This window comes from Schistosoma mansoni, chromosome W, assembly GCF_000237925.1.
Source record: "Schistosoma mansoni strain Puerto Rico chromosome W, complete genome".
NCBI classification, from domain to species: Eukaryota; Metazoa; Platyhelminthes; class Trematoda; order Strigeidida; family Schistosomatidae; genus Schistosoma; species Schistosoma mansoni.
In genome coordinates, this window is record NC_031502.1 from 10,647,861 (window position 1) to 10,662,259 (window position 14,399).

At 33.0% G+C, this 14,399-nt stretch overlaps 1 protein-coding gene across 1 annotated transcript in view; it reads right to left on the reverse strand.

Annotated features, from left to right (window-relative positions):
* Smp_158730 (hypothetical protein) overlaps nt 1–13,959 on the reverse strand; it is a gene marked incomplete at both ends in the record, with an annotated part of 54,279 nt that extends 40,320 nt beyond the window's left edge. The window contains 7 exons of the mRNA XM_018788510.1: nt 365–572; nt 4,182–4,372; nt 6,784–6,972; nt 7,793–8,071; nt 9,285–9,372; nt 11,363–11,580; nt 13,768–13,959. Of these exons, the coding sequence (XP_018654045.1) occupies nt 365–572; nt 4,182–4,372; nt 6,784–6,972; nt 7,793–8,071; nt 9,285–9,372; nt 11,363–11,580; nt 13,768–13,959 (1,365 nt within the window). The remainder of the gene's footprint in view (nt 1–364; nt 573–4,181; nt 4,373–6,783; nt 6,973–7,792; nt 8,072–9,284; nt 9,373–11,362; nt 11,581–13,767) is intronic.
* Nucleotides 13,960–14,399: the final 440 nt, after the last annotated feature.

Here is a 14,399-nt window from a genome sequence, read left to right on the forward strand (position 1 = left end):
TCGAAATGGATTTTTAAAATAGTGGTTAGAGAAGTTCAACGATACTGGACTATATTATACGCTGACTGACGTTGGAAACTCAGATCACTGTATTTCAGTTAACTAAGCAGTAAGTATTGTATCTACAATGACTCCTGTGGTCACAGATTCGAGCCTATATGTTGTCATAGATCAGCACTAATGATGAATTCCGTACTAGAATAAATTTGATACTAAATGCTACCTGGTCTTCAATGACTTTACAGCCGATTTCAGTTCATTATGAAAAGAGTACTAAAAAATTAATGCAAGTAAAATTTAAAGTGATAGAAAGATACATTTAAACAAAAGGTGGGAAGTGATGATCAAAGATATATTGATTTACTTGGTACTCATCCAAATCACAGTCATCTAGTAATTCTTGTTGATCTTCTATGATCTGATTCTTTTTTAATTTAAGTTGGTTAGCCACATTCGACATTTCTTCTTCAACAGGATCTTCTGCCTGATCCTCTGTTGATGATGCGTCGTTCACTAACAGACCGTTTACGAATTCGATTTTCCATTGTCGGAAAAGTCTTAATGGAACTAGCCTTTAAAATAAACATTTAAAAAATATACATTGATTAAGTAAGTAATTCAGTCAGTCAGTTATCATCATCGTGGAGCTTGGCTCAAGTATGATTTAGCCCAAGCTGTCATACCATATTAGCACAACGAGATGAAGCTAACAAGATGAACAGAAAATGAATTTAAATTAATTAATACCAGTGGTAATGAGAAAGATTAAATATTGGGAACATGATTCGAAAGGATGGAACAAAAAGGAATACATGATGGAATGAAAAGATGAAAAGGGAATGTATCTGCACTATTGTCCCTCATTTAGGACCGTACTATCCGGTGTTACCAACCACTGACTGCTATCCTCGTGGGGATCACAACCAAATAGTCTTATTCCATCTACATGGCTTAGACTAACAATTAGTAATTTTATGAACTGATGCTACATTTCGTTTTCGGTGCCCCTAGCTTCATTCTAACTCACTTTTACATCGGAAAACACAGCACATTGAGGTAAGCAGTGATTGGGCATAAGAATGCATATCCCGAACACCTCAACTGATGAAGACACATTACCTTATCAGCTGACTCGCCATCCTTACTTAGTGTTCTACGCCTAAACTCAACATTGCTCATCCGGTCGTTCCACTATATGATAGAAGTACTTAGGAAATAGCTGTTATCAACTACTGGTAACCTATGAATATCCTGTATTTATAAAGGCCACATTTTATAGCCATGAAGTAAAGAGGGGAAGACTGCGGACGAACACTTCACGAGTGATGCATATTGGTTATAGCTAAGAGAACTTTCTAAAATCCTATCGAGGTTTCTTTAGACACCAACTCACCAAATCTGATAAGACTTCCAGGATACGTGAAGTGATCATCACACTCAACTACCTCATTCTCTAACATTAGTTCAGGCATTAATGCTGACCAGTCCTGACGTAATATCTTACAACTGCAGGGATAAAATGCATCCTAAATATACTTACATTGTTGTTCAAGGCGATCAGAAGACTACTTTCTGTCATCATCTTCATCATCGTTATTTGAATGTTTTAAGTCGACCTCTAAAAAGTCGGAGGACGAAAGTGTCTTCTGTAGGAGAAAATCTGTGGCGAAATAAATTCAACAGGGGGATATTGAGCAATCTTTACGAATACCACTTGAGATTGAAGATTTTGATGCTGTTCCAACTCGACCAATAGTGTTCGAGTAGGGAGTCTTCACAAGGTTAACGTATATTTTTCATGCGCATTTTAACAGCGAATGCTGGCACAAAACCACTCAATTAACAAAGTTAAATGCTTTTTTACGATCAAGACATACCATTACAGTCCGGCTTTTGTAGGTATGGTTAAGTTACAGGAACTGAATGTTTGGTCAATGCACTCACAAATCTGAAGACAACCTAGTTTTTCCTGGTTTGCTTTTCTTGAGACCTGGTTTAATGTCATATAATTTTTATGATTAATATTTTAAATATCATATCAGTCAGACAGACTCTCATGTTATTATTATGACTTTAATTGTAAATAGGGTTAACCAGTGATCGAGACCGGTCGGATGAAATTACGTCCAGTTTACACACTTCGGGAAAGATCCAAGTCAATTTAGCTGTGTAAACTTTAATAATTACAGTGTAGTTTTATAAAGAGAAGGGGTTAAAAGTACTTTACCCATGAATTCTCTATGATTTCCATGACCGCATGTAGTAAATCGCATTTTAAATCAGATAATACTTTTAAAAACAAGTAGTCACAAAGTTAAACTTGCAGAATTAAGTTTAAATTATAACTTAACTTTGCATTTTAAACTTGTTAGTTGAAGTGTGTTGAGCTTATGTGGATTTGTTTTAGACTAATCCGACCAGATCACTTCGCCTTCATTGAAGTGGAAAGCCTTTTGGATAGCAAAATACATAATCTGTGATTCATGAACTAGGATGTTATTGTGTTACTTTGTTGATATGGCAAACAATATTTTGTGTTGAGTGTTAAAGGGTGTTCACATAGAACAGTGAATCTAGGTTTTGTTTAAGTGACCTTATTTCAGGGAGAAAACTTCTAACTAGTTTTGTACTGAAATTAATACTATAGTTACTACTCACTCGCTTTTCACTCTTCCAGCATTTGTTGACATGATACACAATAAGCTGGGCCATACACACTTATCCTAAGTTCCAAACTGTCTATGAAACACTAGAATTAACTGAATATTGAACAGTAAATGATATCACTATGACGTCATTGCTAACTGAAGCTTAAATATTGATAAAAGAATTCTGTGAAAGCTTTGACTGAAACGATATAATTATCATTGTTCTGTTTTTTATTTCGTTTCTCTTTAATAATGTCCATTGGATATAAATGTTTACAAAGTAGTTCGTTCAGCTGTAGTTTGAAGTAACAGAAGACATTGTAATACAGTGCAAATTCTATTTTATGTCATATATTAGAAGAAATTAAACTTCGTAAGTAATCATAATATAAGTTTAGTTATTTCGTCAGTCCTTTAGTTTCTTCAAAATATACTGGATTTGAGTAAAATGGTGAGACTATAATTTATAGACAACCTTTGAGCGACGCTAACTTGACCTTGAAAATGTTCACCTACTGATGAGAACTAAATGAGAGTTGTAAACCAGTGCGAGGGATGAGAATTATGATTCACAGTTGATGGTTAGGGTTATCAATTAAATTTAGGGTTTTTATCGCGAACTGACATTAGCTAAAATGTAAAAACTCTATTTTGTCGGTTGGATGACCGAATTTCGCACCGAAATTCAAGACCTGTTATCATAAACCTTATTGGTTCGTCCATAAATTATAGTCTTCCCAGTAAAATCGATATCCATTTCTTGTCAAAAAGTATTTTAGACTCTAACTCTGTTCCTATTAGAGCTGGAATTGTTATTCACTGAAAATGCGTTTTTTTAATGATAATAATCTATCAAACTTTTCTTCCAATTTAAGTAGTTGGAGAAAAGTTTCTTCATTATCTGGGATTAAGTTATTACTATACAGCTTTTCGCTTCAGTCTAATACTCCTCAGTGATGGGCTCCTACATACATGGCTTCTAAATTTTGCAGATCCGTGAATCATGATCTAATAGTTCACGTTTTTTATTTCATTTTCGAAAGGACTATTGAGGAATTCTCAAGTAGGATCGTACAGCTATTTTTTCTTGTTTTCAGTAGTTCTTCAGCTGATAATTATGTATTTGACTTACATCTAAATAATATAGAATTTTACAAAATCTTCGATTTTCAAGGTAATGTCGTTTCAGCAGTACAGGAAGATATAAAAATAAATTACTTGAACGTTAGTGCTCAGGAATCAGATTTGAAAGGAACACAATTCTGCTTATACTGTGTTCATTTTAAAATCTTACTCCTTAAAATTAAAAACCACTGATTTCCAGTATCTCAAGGACATCAGTCAAGTGGGGTTACAGCTTATCTGTAATTCTTGACATGAAACATAGAATTAAGATTTTAACTTGATTGTTTGAAAAATATTTGTTTCCATTCATTCTTTAGTTTTCAGCATATATAAAAATTGCAAAGGTGGTTTTTAAAAGACTTAATTAGTTAATTTAAAAGTTATACACCGTCTACCTTTCGAACTTACTTCCCTGTGAATATCCGATAATCTGCAACATTCATAACAAATTGTAGTAATAATGGTATGATATCGTTTTGAATAAATTCATAATGACGCTTATAAGAAGCTTGTTGTCGTTTAGCTCTTTGTTCAAACCAAAATTGTTTTAATATTGCAAATTTCTCTTTTTCTTCCTCCTTTTGTTGAAGCAGCATTTCCTATTATAAAAATTCAAAATCAACAAACATAAAGTTAGTGAAATTAAACAATATTGTTGATAATGGGTTTTCTGTTCTTAGTTTCGTGTATTTTTCAGTATCATATCTTAATGGGAGAGTTCAATAAACACATATTCTATTTAGTTTCAATTTTAATAGTAGACAATGTGTTCCATTTATTTAATGCAAATACTTTTGTTGCCTTTTCAGGTACAAATTATCAATCAAAAATGGGCTGACTCCTCTATAAACCCTCCGATAATTTAAGGGAGACAGTAGAATATGGTAACAACAAAAGTGAGCAATTGAGTTAATTCAAGCTAAACTAAATAGGTTTGGTCATTAACGTAAAGCCAAGAGAACAGTCTGGTAATTTTCCATCCATGATTTCAGACTATCTTGATAAAGTAACCAACATTAGTGTTGAGTTTAGTAGAAATTAACTAACAACTTTTCAGAAAGACTGAGTAATTTGTAGCCTTATATTGATCTATAATTATTGTCTACTACCGAAATCCATGTGGTCTCAGATAGCTCATTTATTTGTAAAAGAAACTATAACTTTTCTATTTAAATTGGTGAAACGACCGTAAGTAATACCTCCAGACTACAGGACTCACTGTAAAGTTATTCGCAGGAGTATCAGTGAATTTATTTATTGTCCAACAATAGTGATAAACATTTTATTTCACCAACAGTATATTGTCATTTTCCCATCTATAGCTATCCAGTGTTACTGATGTTTTCATTATCTTTGTTATTTCTTTCTAATCTTCTCATAGATTGATCCCTAAGTTTCTGACTACTTGAACCAATTCATTATTTCCAGGGGTTTTTAACTATTTTCCCTATTTGTGTAATAATACACAGATGTGCGGAAATCGAATTATTTTAGCTATCAGATAGCTGGAAGCAATCAGTAAGATGGTCTGATCTAGGATCCGTGCTGTCTGATACTATATATTGAGGCGTTTCCTTAAATTTTATGTATATGATTGTTTGTCATATGGTCCATCAAATATCGCATGAAAAAATCGCCAAAACCAGAATACCAACCTCCGTGACCTTGTTCCTGTGCTAAATCAATAATGCATTAACCAGCACGAGTAGCTTTGAGTCAACTCTGAATCTTTGTTGATCCTCTGTATAGTAGCTTCTCGCTTAGCCCAGCACGTTCAGTCCAAAACGCGAATATCAGCCTCTACTGTGTGAATTGTACATTTCAGATACACGTGGCTTATATACAAGTAGACCAGACCGCATTGCATCAAACCAAGAGTGGCTGTGAGTATAGGTGATTGTAACTAACATACTGGGAATAAATTAAGAATTGTGTATCGCATAACAACAGCCAATTGGTCAAATAAAAGCTTATGATAAAAGGAATATGAATATACATATAATCTAGTTACTCATTAAATATCCAATCAAAATATATGTAATAATAGTCCATAAATAATTCCTGGCAGTCACTATTCATTTAATTTTTGTTCATATATAACAATAATGCCCCTATAATATTCAAACCCACATCATCTAACGTCCCTGTGAGAACCACTACTACTGAGGTAACTTTTTAGTGGACCGTGATCTGACTCCAGTTATATCGTATGAATGATAGTCATCGAATAATTGCTGTAGAATATAAATACTGGGTGTCGTCGTATAGAATCACCGACTTAACTCGCATTAGTGTATAACGGAATTAAATACGTAAAATGCGAGAATGAATTTCAAATACATGCATTTCATACAATCGTTGATCGGAAAGCGAAGCGAAATGAAATGAAGGAGGCGAGTGAGCCAACTTAATTTAATCAAGCGTTAATCGATATTTATAGTCAGACAAAAATCATTTGCAGGCATATAATCAGTGAGATAAGAAACGCACACACATACGCTTTGCACAAAAATAGTCAAGGTTGATAAGCAAATAATTAACAACGTCAAAATGTGACTCAAGAAGAATGAATAAATTGACTTTTCCGGAAGCCAGAATAAGCTATGTGGGCTTAACATAGCAACCGACACTACAACTCCTTGTAAGATGCTAGTATATCATTTAGGTAGTAGCCTAGTTACCTAATATTGGGGTGACCAAACCTATCGGCTAGTTAGAACATCACAGATTCAAGAATTCTTACTGGTTAAGATCGTAAGCACGTATTGCCATTTAATTTCAGACGGAAACAAAACATCTATTTACTGCTACCTGGTTTTCAATGGTTCTTCAGTTTGACTTGGTTTGCATTTCTGATTACTCACAAATTATACAAACCCTTATAAAACTACTCACCATAAAAGGTATGAATTGTTGAAAGTGTGGGATAAAACTGAATATCAGGAAGGAAAACATTTTATGAACCTTCAGTTTATTCCTTTTAAATAATATTATTTGTAATTGGCCTTACTCTTTCATGATCCATTGCTAATTGAAACTCTAATTCTCTTCTAGTTTCATATTGTCGCTCTCGTTCAAGACGATTTTCCAAAATTACTGATTTTTCTTGTTTAATTTGTTCTAATTGCACAGAAATACGACTTTCTAAGTGAGACTGACGTGATAATCGTTGCATAATTTGCTCTGATCTGATTTCCTCCTAAGATTAATTGGTCACAAAGAATTATGGTTTGAGAATAAGTTTAAGAAAAAATATTGTATTACAATTTCTTGATGTGAATGTATTTGTATTTTAGTCAATCAGAAGATTGGTTCATTAATTTGGTTGTGAAAAACTAGTTTAATTGTGATGTACTACAATTACAGTCTGATTAACTGGAAATCATTAAAATTGACTTCATATCGATAGGAAATCGCTGTTCATTGTTTGATCCTTCCACTAAATCCCTATCCGATTTCAGTTCACAATGAGAAGAATTGGTAAGTGATCAGAATCTTCGACAATAAACTTCTGGAATACTTGGATAATTTTTGTTTATTAATAGGAACTCTGATAAGGTCATCCTCCCTGACAGTGTTATAAGAGACGTATTTCAAAAAAATGCGGTATCTTCTGAACTCTGAGTATAGTATTGTTAGTGAGAACGACACGTCCATTGTGTCAACATTCTCACCAACAAAAGGAAAAGGGATTCCACTGCTATAACATCATGAAGAATTTTCTGTCTAAATATGAATGCTTTATCCAACCACTTTTGGCCACTACTGAATCACATTTACGGGATTGCAGAACCTTTGTTCAGGTTAAACTACCTTTTCTCAATTTGGATCAGAAATCCAATTTTTTGTATCTAAGTTGTTCGTCCTATTGTGGGTATAAAACCAATGTAGGCTTGTGCTCTTTATTTAACAATGCTAATTTACGTTAAGCACTTAAAATGTATTTTATTCTTATCTATAAACTAAGAGTTTCTCCTCTAATATTTATTTTTATCACAATCATTTTAAAGGCAACCTACTTGTCGTATGTGATTTGCTTCCAGTATATCCATAATAACTCGTCTTCTTCTTCTTTGACGCTCAGTTATTGCTTTTTTTTCTTCGTCAACCTTTTTATGGATCTGTTTCATATAATTCATTGTCGCTTTATTAAAGTCGTCTGTTGAGGTGTTAAGTGTTAAATTTGGACTTAATTGTTCGCTAGATTTGTCTCCTGTTCTTGATGCATTGCTATTATACAGTTCACACTTTTCTTTACGTGAGTCAAAGTCATCCAATTCTTTTAAACTGATACTACTCTGTGAATGTAATAAGGTATTATTAAATAAATCTTAAATGTAATAATCATCATACACTACATGACGATGTATTTTGCTGGGTTGTTGAATGATAGCTACGATGAACTGTAAATACATCTGTTTATGATGTTCGAAAATTTTAGTAAAGCAAAATGTCACACCTAAAGGACAATAAACTTCCTCTGTATATTCACTGAACGCCTTAACTAACTACGTTCCTACCCATATTAGTTGAACGTCTTAGAAAACACACTTGAAATAGTGTTTCGTCCTTAGCAGGAATGGAATTATTTGGTTAAGATCGAACAATTATGTAATTCACTAAGTGACTGAGTAACCATCTCCGTAGTATAATAACATGTAAGAATTTCAGACAAGGTCCTGCTAATATCAGAAAGTCATAGCTGATTGCTTAAAGATGAGGTCTTTCTTAAAACTTCAAACATATCTGTGATTATACTAAGTTTTAGATTTATTACATCAGCTTTTTTCTTGTAAATTTTGTGCCCATATGTTTTTGAAAAGTGTAACACCACTTTTTTAATTGCAAATCTTGTCTACCCAGTGTCTTATGATACTAGTTCTCTTGCTTACTTTTCTCGCTCATAGAAATACTAATACGAATGAATATGAAAAAAATGTAGTGTTTCTATGAACTAATGATTCCTTTGTACTTGATTACTGCTTGATTTCGAATTCTGAACACAGCATGATCGTTCATGCTTACCTAGTACTTCTTGGTTAAATTGCGTTATTTCTGGTATCCCAGTTTGTACTATAATTCAAATACTCCTAATCATCACAGAAATCTTACTTAGTTACTATGAATATAAATTCAGTTGAAACGTAGTCTTAGATCGCTCAAAAGACGTGGTTGTAAACATTTGGGGTTGAAACACGAATAAGTGGATTGAATAAAAGCAGTTAATCATACTCAGTTGAATCCTTTGACCTCTCTTTAGAAATTCGGACCGATGCACATGTGCGTCAGGTTCTATTGGCTTCAGACCACCTTAGCGCTGATTGAGAATGTGCAGGGCGTTTTAATAATTACCATTAACTATATATATATATATATATATATATATATATATATATATATTAAACTATGTACTCATCAACGCTAAATCAAGACGACATTGAAATCTTTGACCGACGCTTAAGAAGCACATGTCAATGTAACGGAAAATAATAATAATAATAAGAACATTACTGCGTGTGTTTGCTTGGTTTGCTGTGTGTCCATACTTTTAGTTTCTAGTTTCTTCCGATCAGATTTTGGCAAATTGATGATAGATGCTCTGGAGATGAGTTGGGAAAAATAGTTATTTTGTAAGTACTGAAGATAAACTTTAAAAATTGAGCATAAAAAGTTAGTAGATCGGGGAAAAAGTAAGTCTTGTCTTCAAAATGTTGTTCATTAAAATTTTATTAAGTCATATTAGGAAATGATATACCGATTTGTGGTAGTCATATGCTAAACAATATTTTGATTCCTCATAGTAAATGTCAGCAAATAGATTAACGTTTAAAGTATTCGGTTTTCAACCTCTAAGTTGAAGGTACAAACATCACTTTACCTACTTCGGTTTCAATGGTTGAGTTGTTTTACTAATCGTATAATACATGAACCTTTTCTCAACTATCAAGGCATATTGTTCTTGTGGTACTCTACAACATCGGATCTATACGTTTAATGACTTTATACCTATCGTTGAATCACAATCGGTCACTGCCTAAGAAAGAATATATAATAGCTTTAAAAAGTTAGGTACAGGATATTATCGCTGATACAGTTTTGAAAGAAGCATTATCCTTTTCACATTTGAGAATCATGTTTTCAGATCTGAGGTTTTGATTTGCAGTTTAGTTTGCTGTTTGCTCGAACGTATTAATATTAGTTTGCTACCTTCTATATTTCTTATATATATATTCGTTCACTTATTTTTTAAGTGATTGCGTTCGGAATAATTATCTAATTTCATTTTGTAGACCTCCATCGGTTAGAGAATTGGTGTAAAAAATGAACAAGCATTATAATTTCATAAGTGCTAAACTCATTTACATCAAAGACGTTTTTGCTAATAACTTAAGAAATTTTCACGACGATGAAAGATGTACAATATATAGCAAGATTAACTAAAGTTGTTTTAAGCACTTTCACAAGTGTTCCTGCAATTATCAGTACACAGATGACGAATAAATTAATGATTTTAACTCAAATTTAATATAGTAGTTTTTCTTATAACTGTTATATCTTGTAGGTTGAACGCTTTATTCAGATCCTAAGCTATTTTGATAACCCCAGGGCTAGCGCTACTCAGCGACTTGAACACCAGTAAGAAGACACGAGTATGAGAGAAACACTTTACTGCAAGGTTCATTTATGTACAGAAAAACAGGGGTTTTATAGTAATTAAAAGACCTTGAGTTCCCATAGTAGCAGTGTGTCAATCAGCCAATCAGCACCCCGTTATTTTAGTAGCATAGCTTCTAACTAATCGCTGATTGGTTGGGCTCTTTATGAGCCTCTGGAGGCTCTGATAGAGTCTACTGTAAGCCGACTTAACAATAACGCAGATTTTATTTACACGATTCTTAGAACTTTCATGAGTAAAATTTAGAATATATGTACAACAGTATAGTATGTCTTATGTTATATCGAAAAATAAACGAAATTAGCGAAAAAAATAAACACATTTGAGTAATCTCCTCATTCTAATCATTGCATAATACTAATTGTTTTAATTTATCAGTATTGAATCTATGTGACGAATTCATATACTTAAAACCCTTCTTCGTATCTCTTTAATTTGTGTTATTTGTAAATCCGTCGGGAGATATGTCGAGCCTTGGTCTACTTCAGCAGTTACTTTAAAACTACATTAAACTGATCAGGAATCAGTGGACTAAAAATAAAAATTTTAAGTAACAAAATAAATGTCTTAGTATCAAACAAAGTAAACATCTTGGATGCAAAATTCCTAGTTACTGACGAAAGAAACCATACCCATTGTGACTCCTGAAACGCCTGAGGTTGATCCCGTATAAGGTCGTACGTATAGCCTGATAAGAAGTTCTGATTTAGAGAAACACCTCAAAGGTATTCAGTCATTTTCGGTTGTTCGTAAAATGGCTTGATTCCTAATGAAAATTACTTTCTGATAGTGTAGAAAATATCCTTAAAACCATTTCACTCACAATTAGAGCATAAATCGAAAAAATAAGATAAACCAACATGTTGTTATCCTTTACAATATATTTTAAAACGATGTGTAAACTACTTCTTACTCTAATCTGGCCATTAATTCAGATTGCATCAAACGCAAATCATGACTTCTTTGAAGTCTTGAATTTCGACGTTTTTGGACGAGAGCATCTTTTTCTAACGTATCCATTAACTCAGCTTCTTTAATTCGCTTCTTGTTTATTTTCATTTGTCGTTCATAACGTGACAGAATTTGTGCCAAACTAACATCATATTGTCTCGGAATGAGTTGTTTTAATTGCTTTTTAAACATAAGGATGATCAAACAAAAAACACAATATCTAAAATTAAAAACTAGTTAAAAATACAACTGAGTAATACTTCTGTACAATTTCTGAAGTTTGAAATGTGCAATATTTTCGGCTTCTATCAAACATACACAATCGTCCTTGAATACAATCTACTCTATGACTAACACCAACGGAATGGCCACGAGGAATAGTTTAACTAACAATGCCCTGTGACGCTTACAACCTAAAACAAAACTAAACACAAATAAGTGTAAAATTTAATCGTTGATCACAAACTTTTTACTGCATATAGGTTCCTCAGTGAGAATGTAATTCAGTTTTCTTTGAACCATTACATTTAAGTTTCGTTTTACAACATCGTATAAAAATAAAGAACGTTGATAGTGCGAATGATGAGTAAAAAGTGATGTATCATTCTCATTAAGTTTGCTCAAGTTAGTTACAACCCACATTGTAATGTGTACAGAGTACTAACGATTATAAACTCTTTGAAGTAAATGCGTTATGGATTATAATAGAAGCTTTTCACTATTGTGACCAAATATAATTTGTTGGAAATAACTCTCAGTTGGGTTCATGAGTAATTACTTCGAAGCTTGTTCTCAGTTGTTTTGGATAGTTGGATGACGTCAAACGTTGCTTACAATCGGCGAAGAATTATCAAGTTATTTCAAACCTTACAAATATGTGCAGCACTATGAAACTACATTTTAATGAATCTTGCAAGCACACCTGCTGGTAAATAAAGGTGGATTATCCTTCAACCCTACCGTAATCATATAATTTGATATGTTGTGTGTAATGGAATATCTAAATGTCTATAAATACTCGTTTGCAGAACATATCTGTTTAAGGACATAAAAAACTAAAGTGAACTCGCAATAACTCGTTAGACTGGGGATTAACTCTTGGTTGGCTTTGAGCTGCATTTTGGATAGCCGATCTCCCATGGTTACCCAGCCGTGTGAGAATTTATTTGAACTACGTAAGGCAATTTTTAGCAATTCGCCCTTCAGTTTTAAGGATTTTAGATCATATCACTTCTGGTATAGCAATAATCAGCTTGATTTTTATTATGAATACCACTAAAACTTGCTTTCCGAGTAGTGTTTATTACGGATATCAAGTGAATTAGCTGTTTTTTTAAGGGAATGTGAAGTTGTGATATGACTATCACTGCGATCTATGGACAGTCATGACGGATCTAAAAATATAACAATATAAAATTATCACTGAATGTAATGTTGTCAACTACAGTCAAAATATTTTGAAAGCTGTGTGTATTTTTTAGGAAGGTATAATATACTGGACCACATACTCTATGGGTTTCATATAAAAAGCTTATTTTGGATGTCGTAGTGAAATATAAAACACTACAACTAACTAATCAAGATCGATTCATAAGCTGGCTACTATTCTCTGTTGCACGGCTTATGAAAACGTTGTAGAGACCTGAATTGTAAGTAACAAGATAAAGTAGTTTTTGAGATCTGTACTCAATAATAAGCAAAATAAGATTTAGACAAATTTGAAGTGTATAAAATGATAGAGCAGCATGATGCACCTATGAATCAACCTCAGAATAAACAATCGAAGAAATGAGTCTGATCATCTATTGATTGAATCAACTTCAATGTACTTTTTGGTCAACCATACTTTGATAATAGTTTAATGCAATATTGGTATTTATTCTGTAAGAAATATATGTATATATATCACATGGTGCTAGTCCGTGAAGGTCTCGTTTGATTTAATTTCATTCTACATTTTCTCCTATCAGTTTGTTGTCAATATTAATAGATCTATATCCTACATTTTTACTAAATATATTCAAAACATTATTATTCAGTTTTGAAAAGGAGATTTACAGGTTTCCCCGCTGTTCAGTGCTGTTTTGGGCTTTTAAATATGAATAAATTGTTTCAATGTCTCATATATTTTCGGTTACCCAGCTAAATCAAAAATTAAAATTATGTTAAGTTATCTTGTCAGGTAAAAGACATGCACCATATTAAAAATATTCATGCAAACTGAAGAGTTCCGTTTTGTAATTGTTAATACTGATACTCTAAACGTAATGATGATATGGTTTTAACAGCCCTCTAGACATTGCATGAATCCAGAACAGTTTACTAAAAACTTATCTTGATCTGCTAATTATAGGCATAACCACTCACGTTCTTGTAAGATAGATTTTGGAGAGTATTCAGCTGTGTATGCTCGAAATTACGGAAGTCGATGATATCACATCGATTGCAACCATCCACACCACTTAAGATAACATAAATCTGGTACAGAAGTTGTTGTATACTACCAGGTTTTTCGATGATTATGTCATGACTTAGGTGTGCATCAATATTTATTCCCATTTCTTGGAGTGCTGGTCGGAGGTGAGAAAAATTTTGAACGATAGATTCCGGCGAGCTTAATGGAAGTTAGGAAAGTCACTTATACCTGGAATTTTTTAGGAGGTAGAATTTTTGGAATTTGTTATATTTGTTCAGAAGTTTCCCCAAAAAATAACCGTTTGCAAACAACTTCTCCACTGGCTGACCTATAAGTTGAAGATATTGCATAATAAAGAATCCAGCTAACCATTTAAGTTCAACTCATGTGACACCCAGGAATAAATTATACTTGACATTACTGTAGACAGATATTCATAATATGCACGTTATCGTCACTACACCAACGGTTCAGTATCCAATATGTTCTCAAAGTCGTTGTAAAGAGCTTGTTCAAATCAGTTGGTGTCTTCGTGTTCGGTTCGTATTCTTATAGTGCTCTTCCAGGTCTTTGATCACGTCCA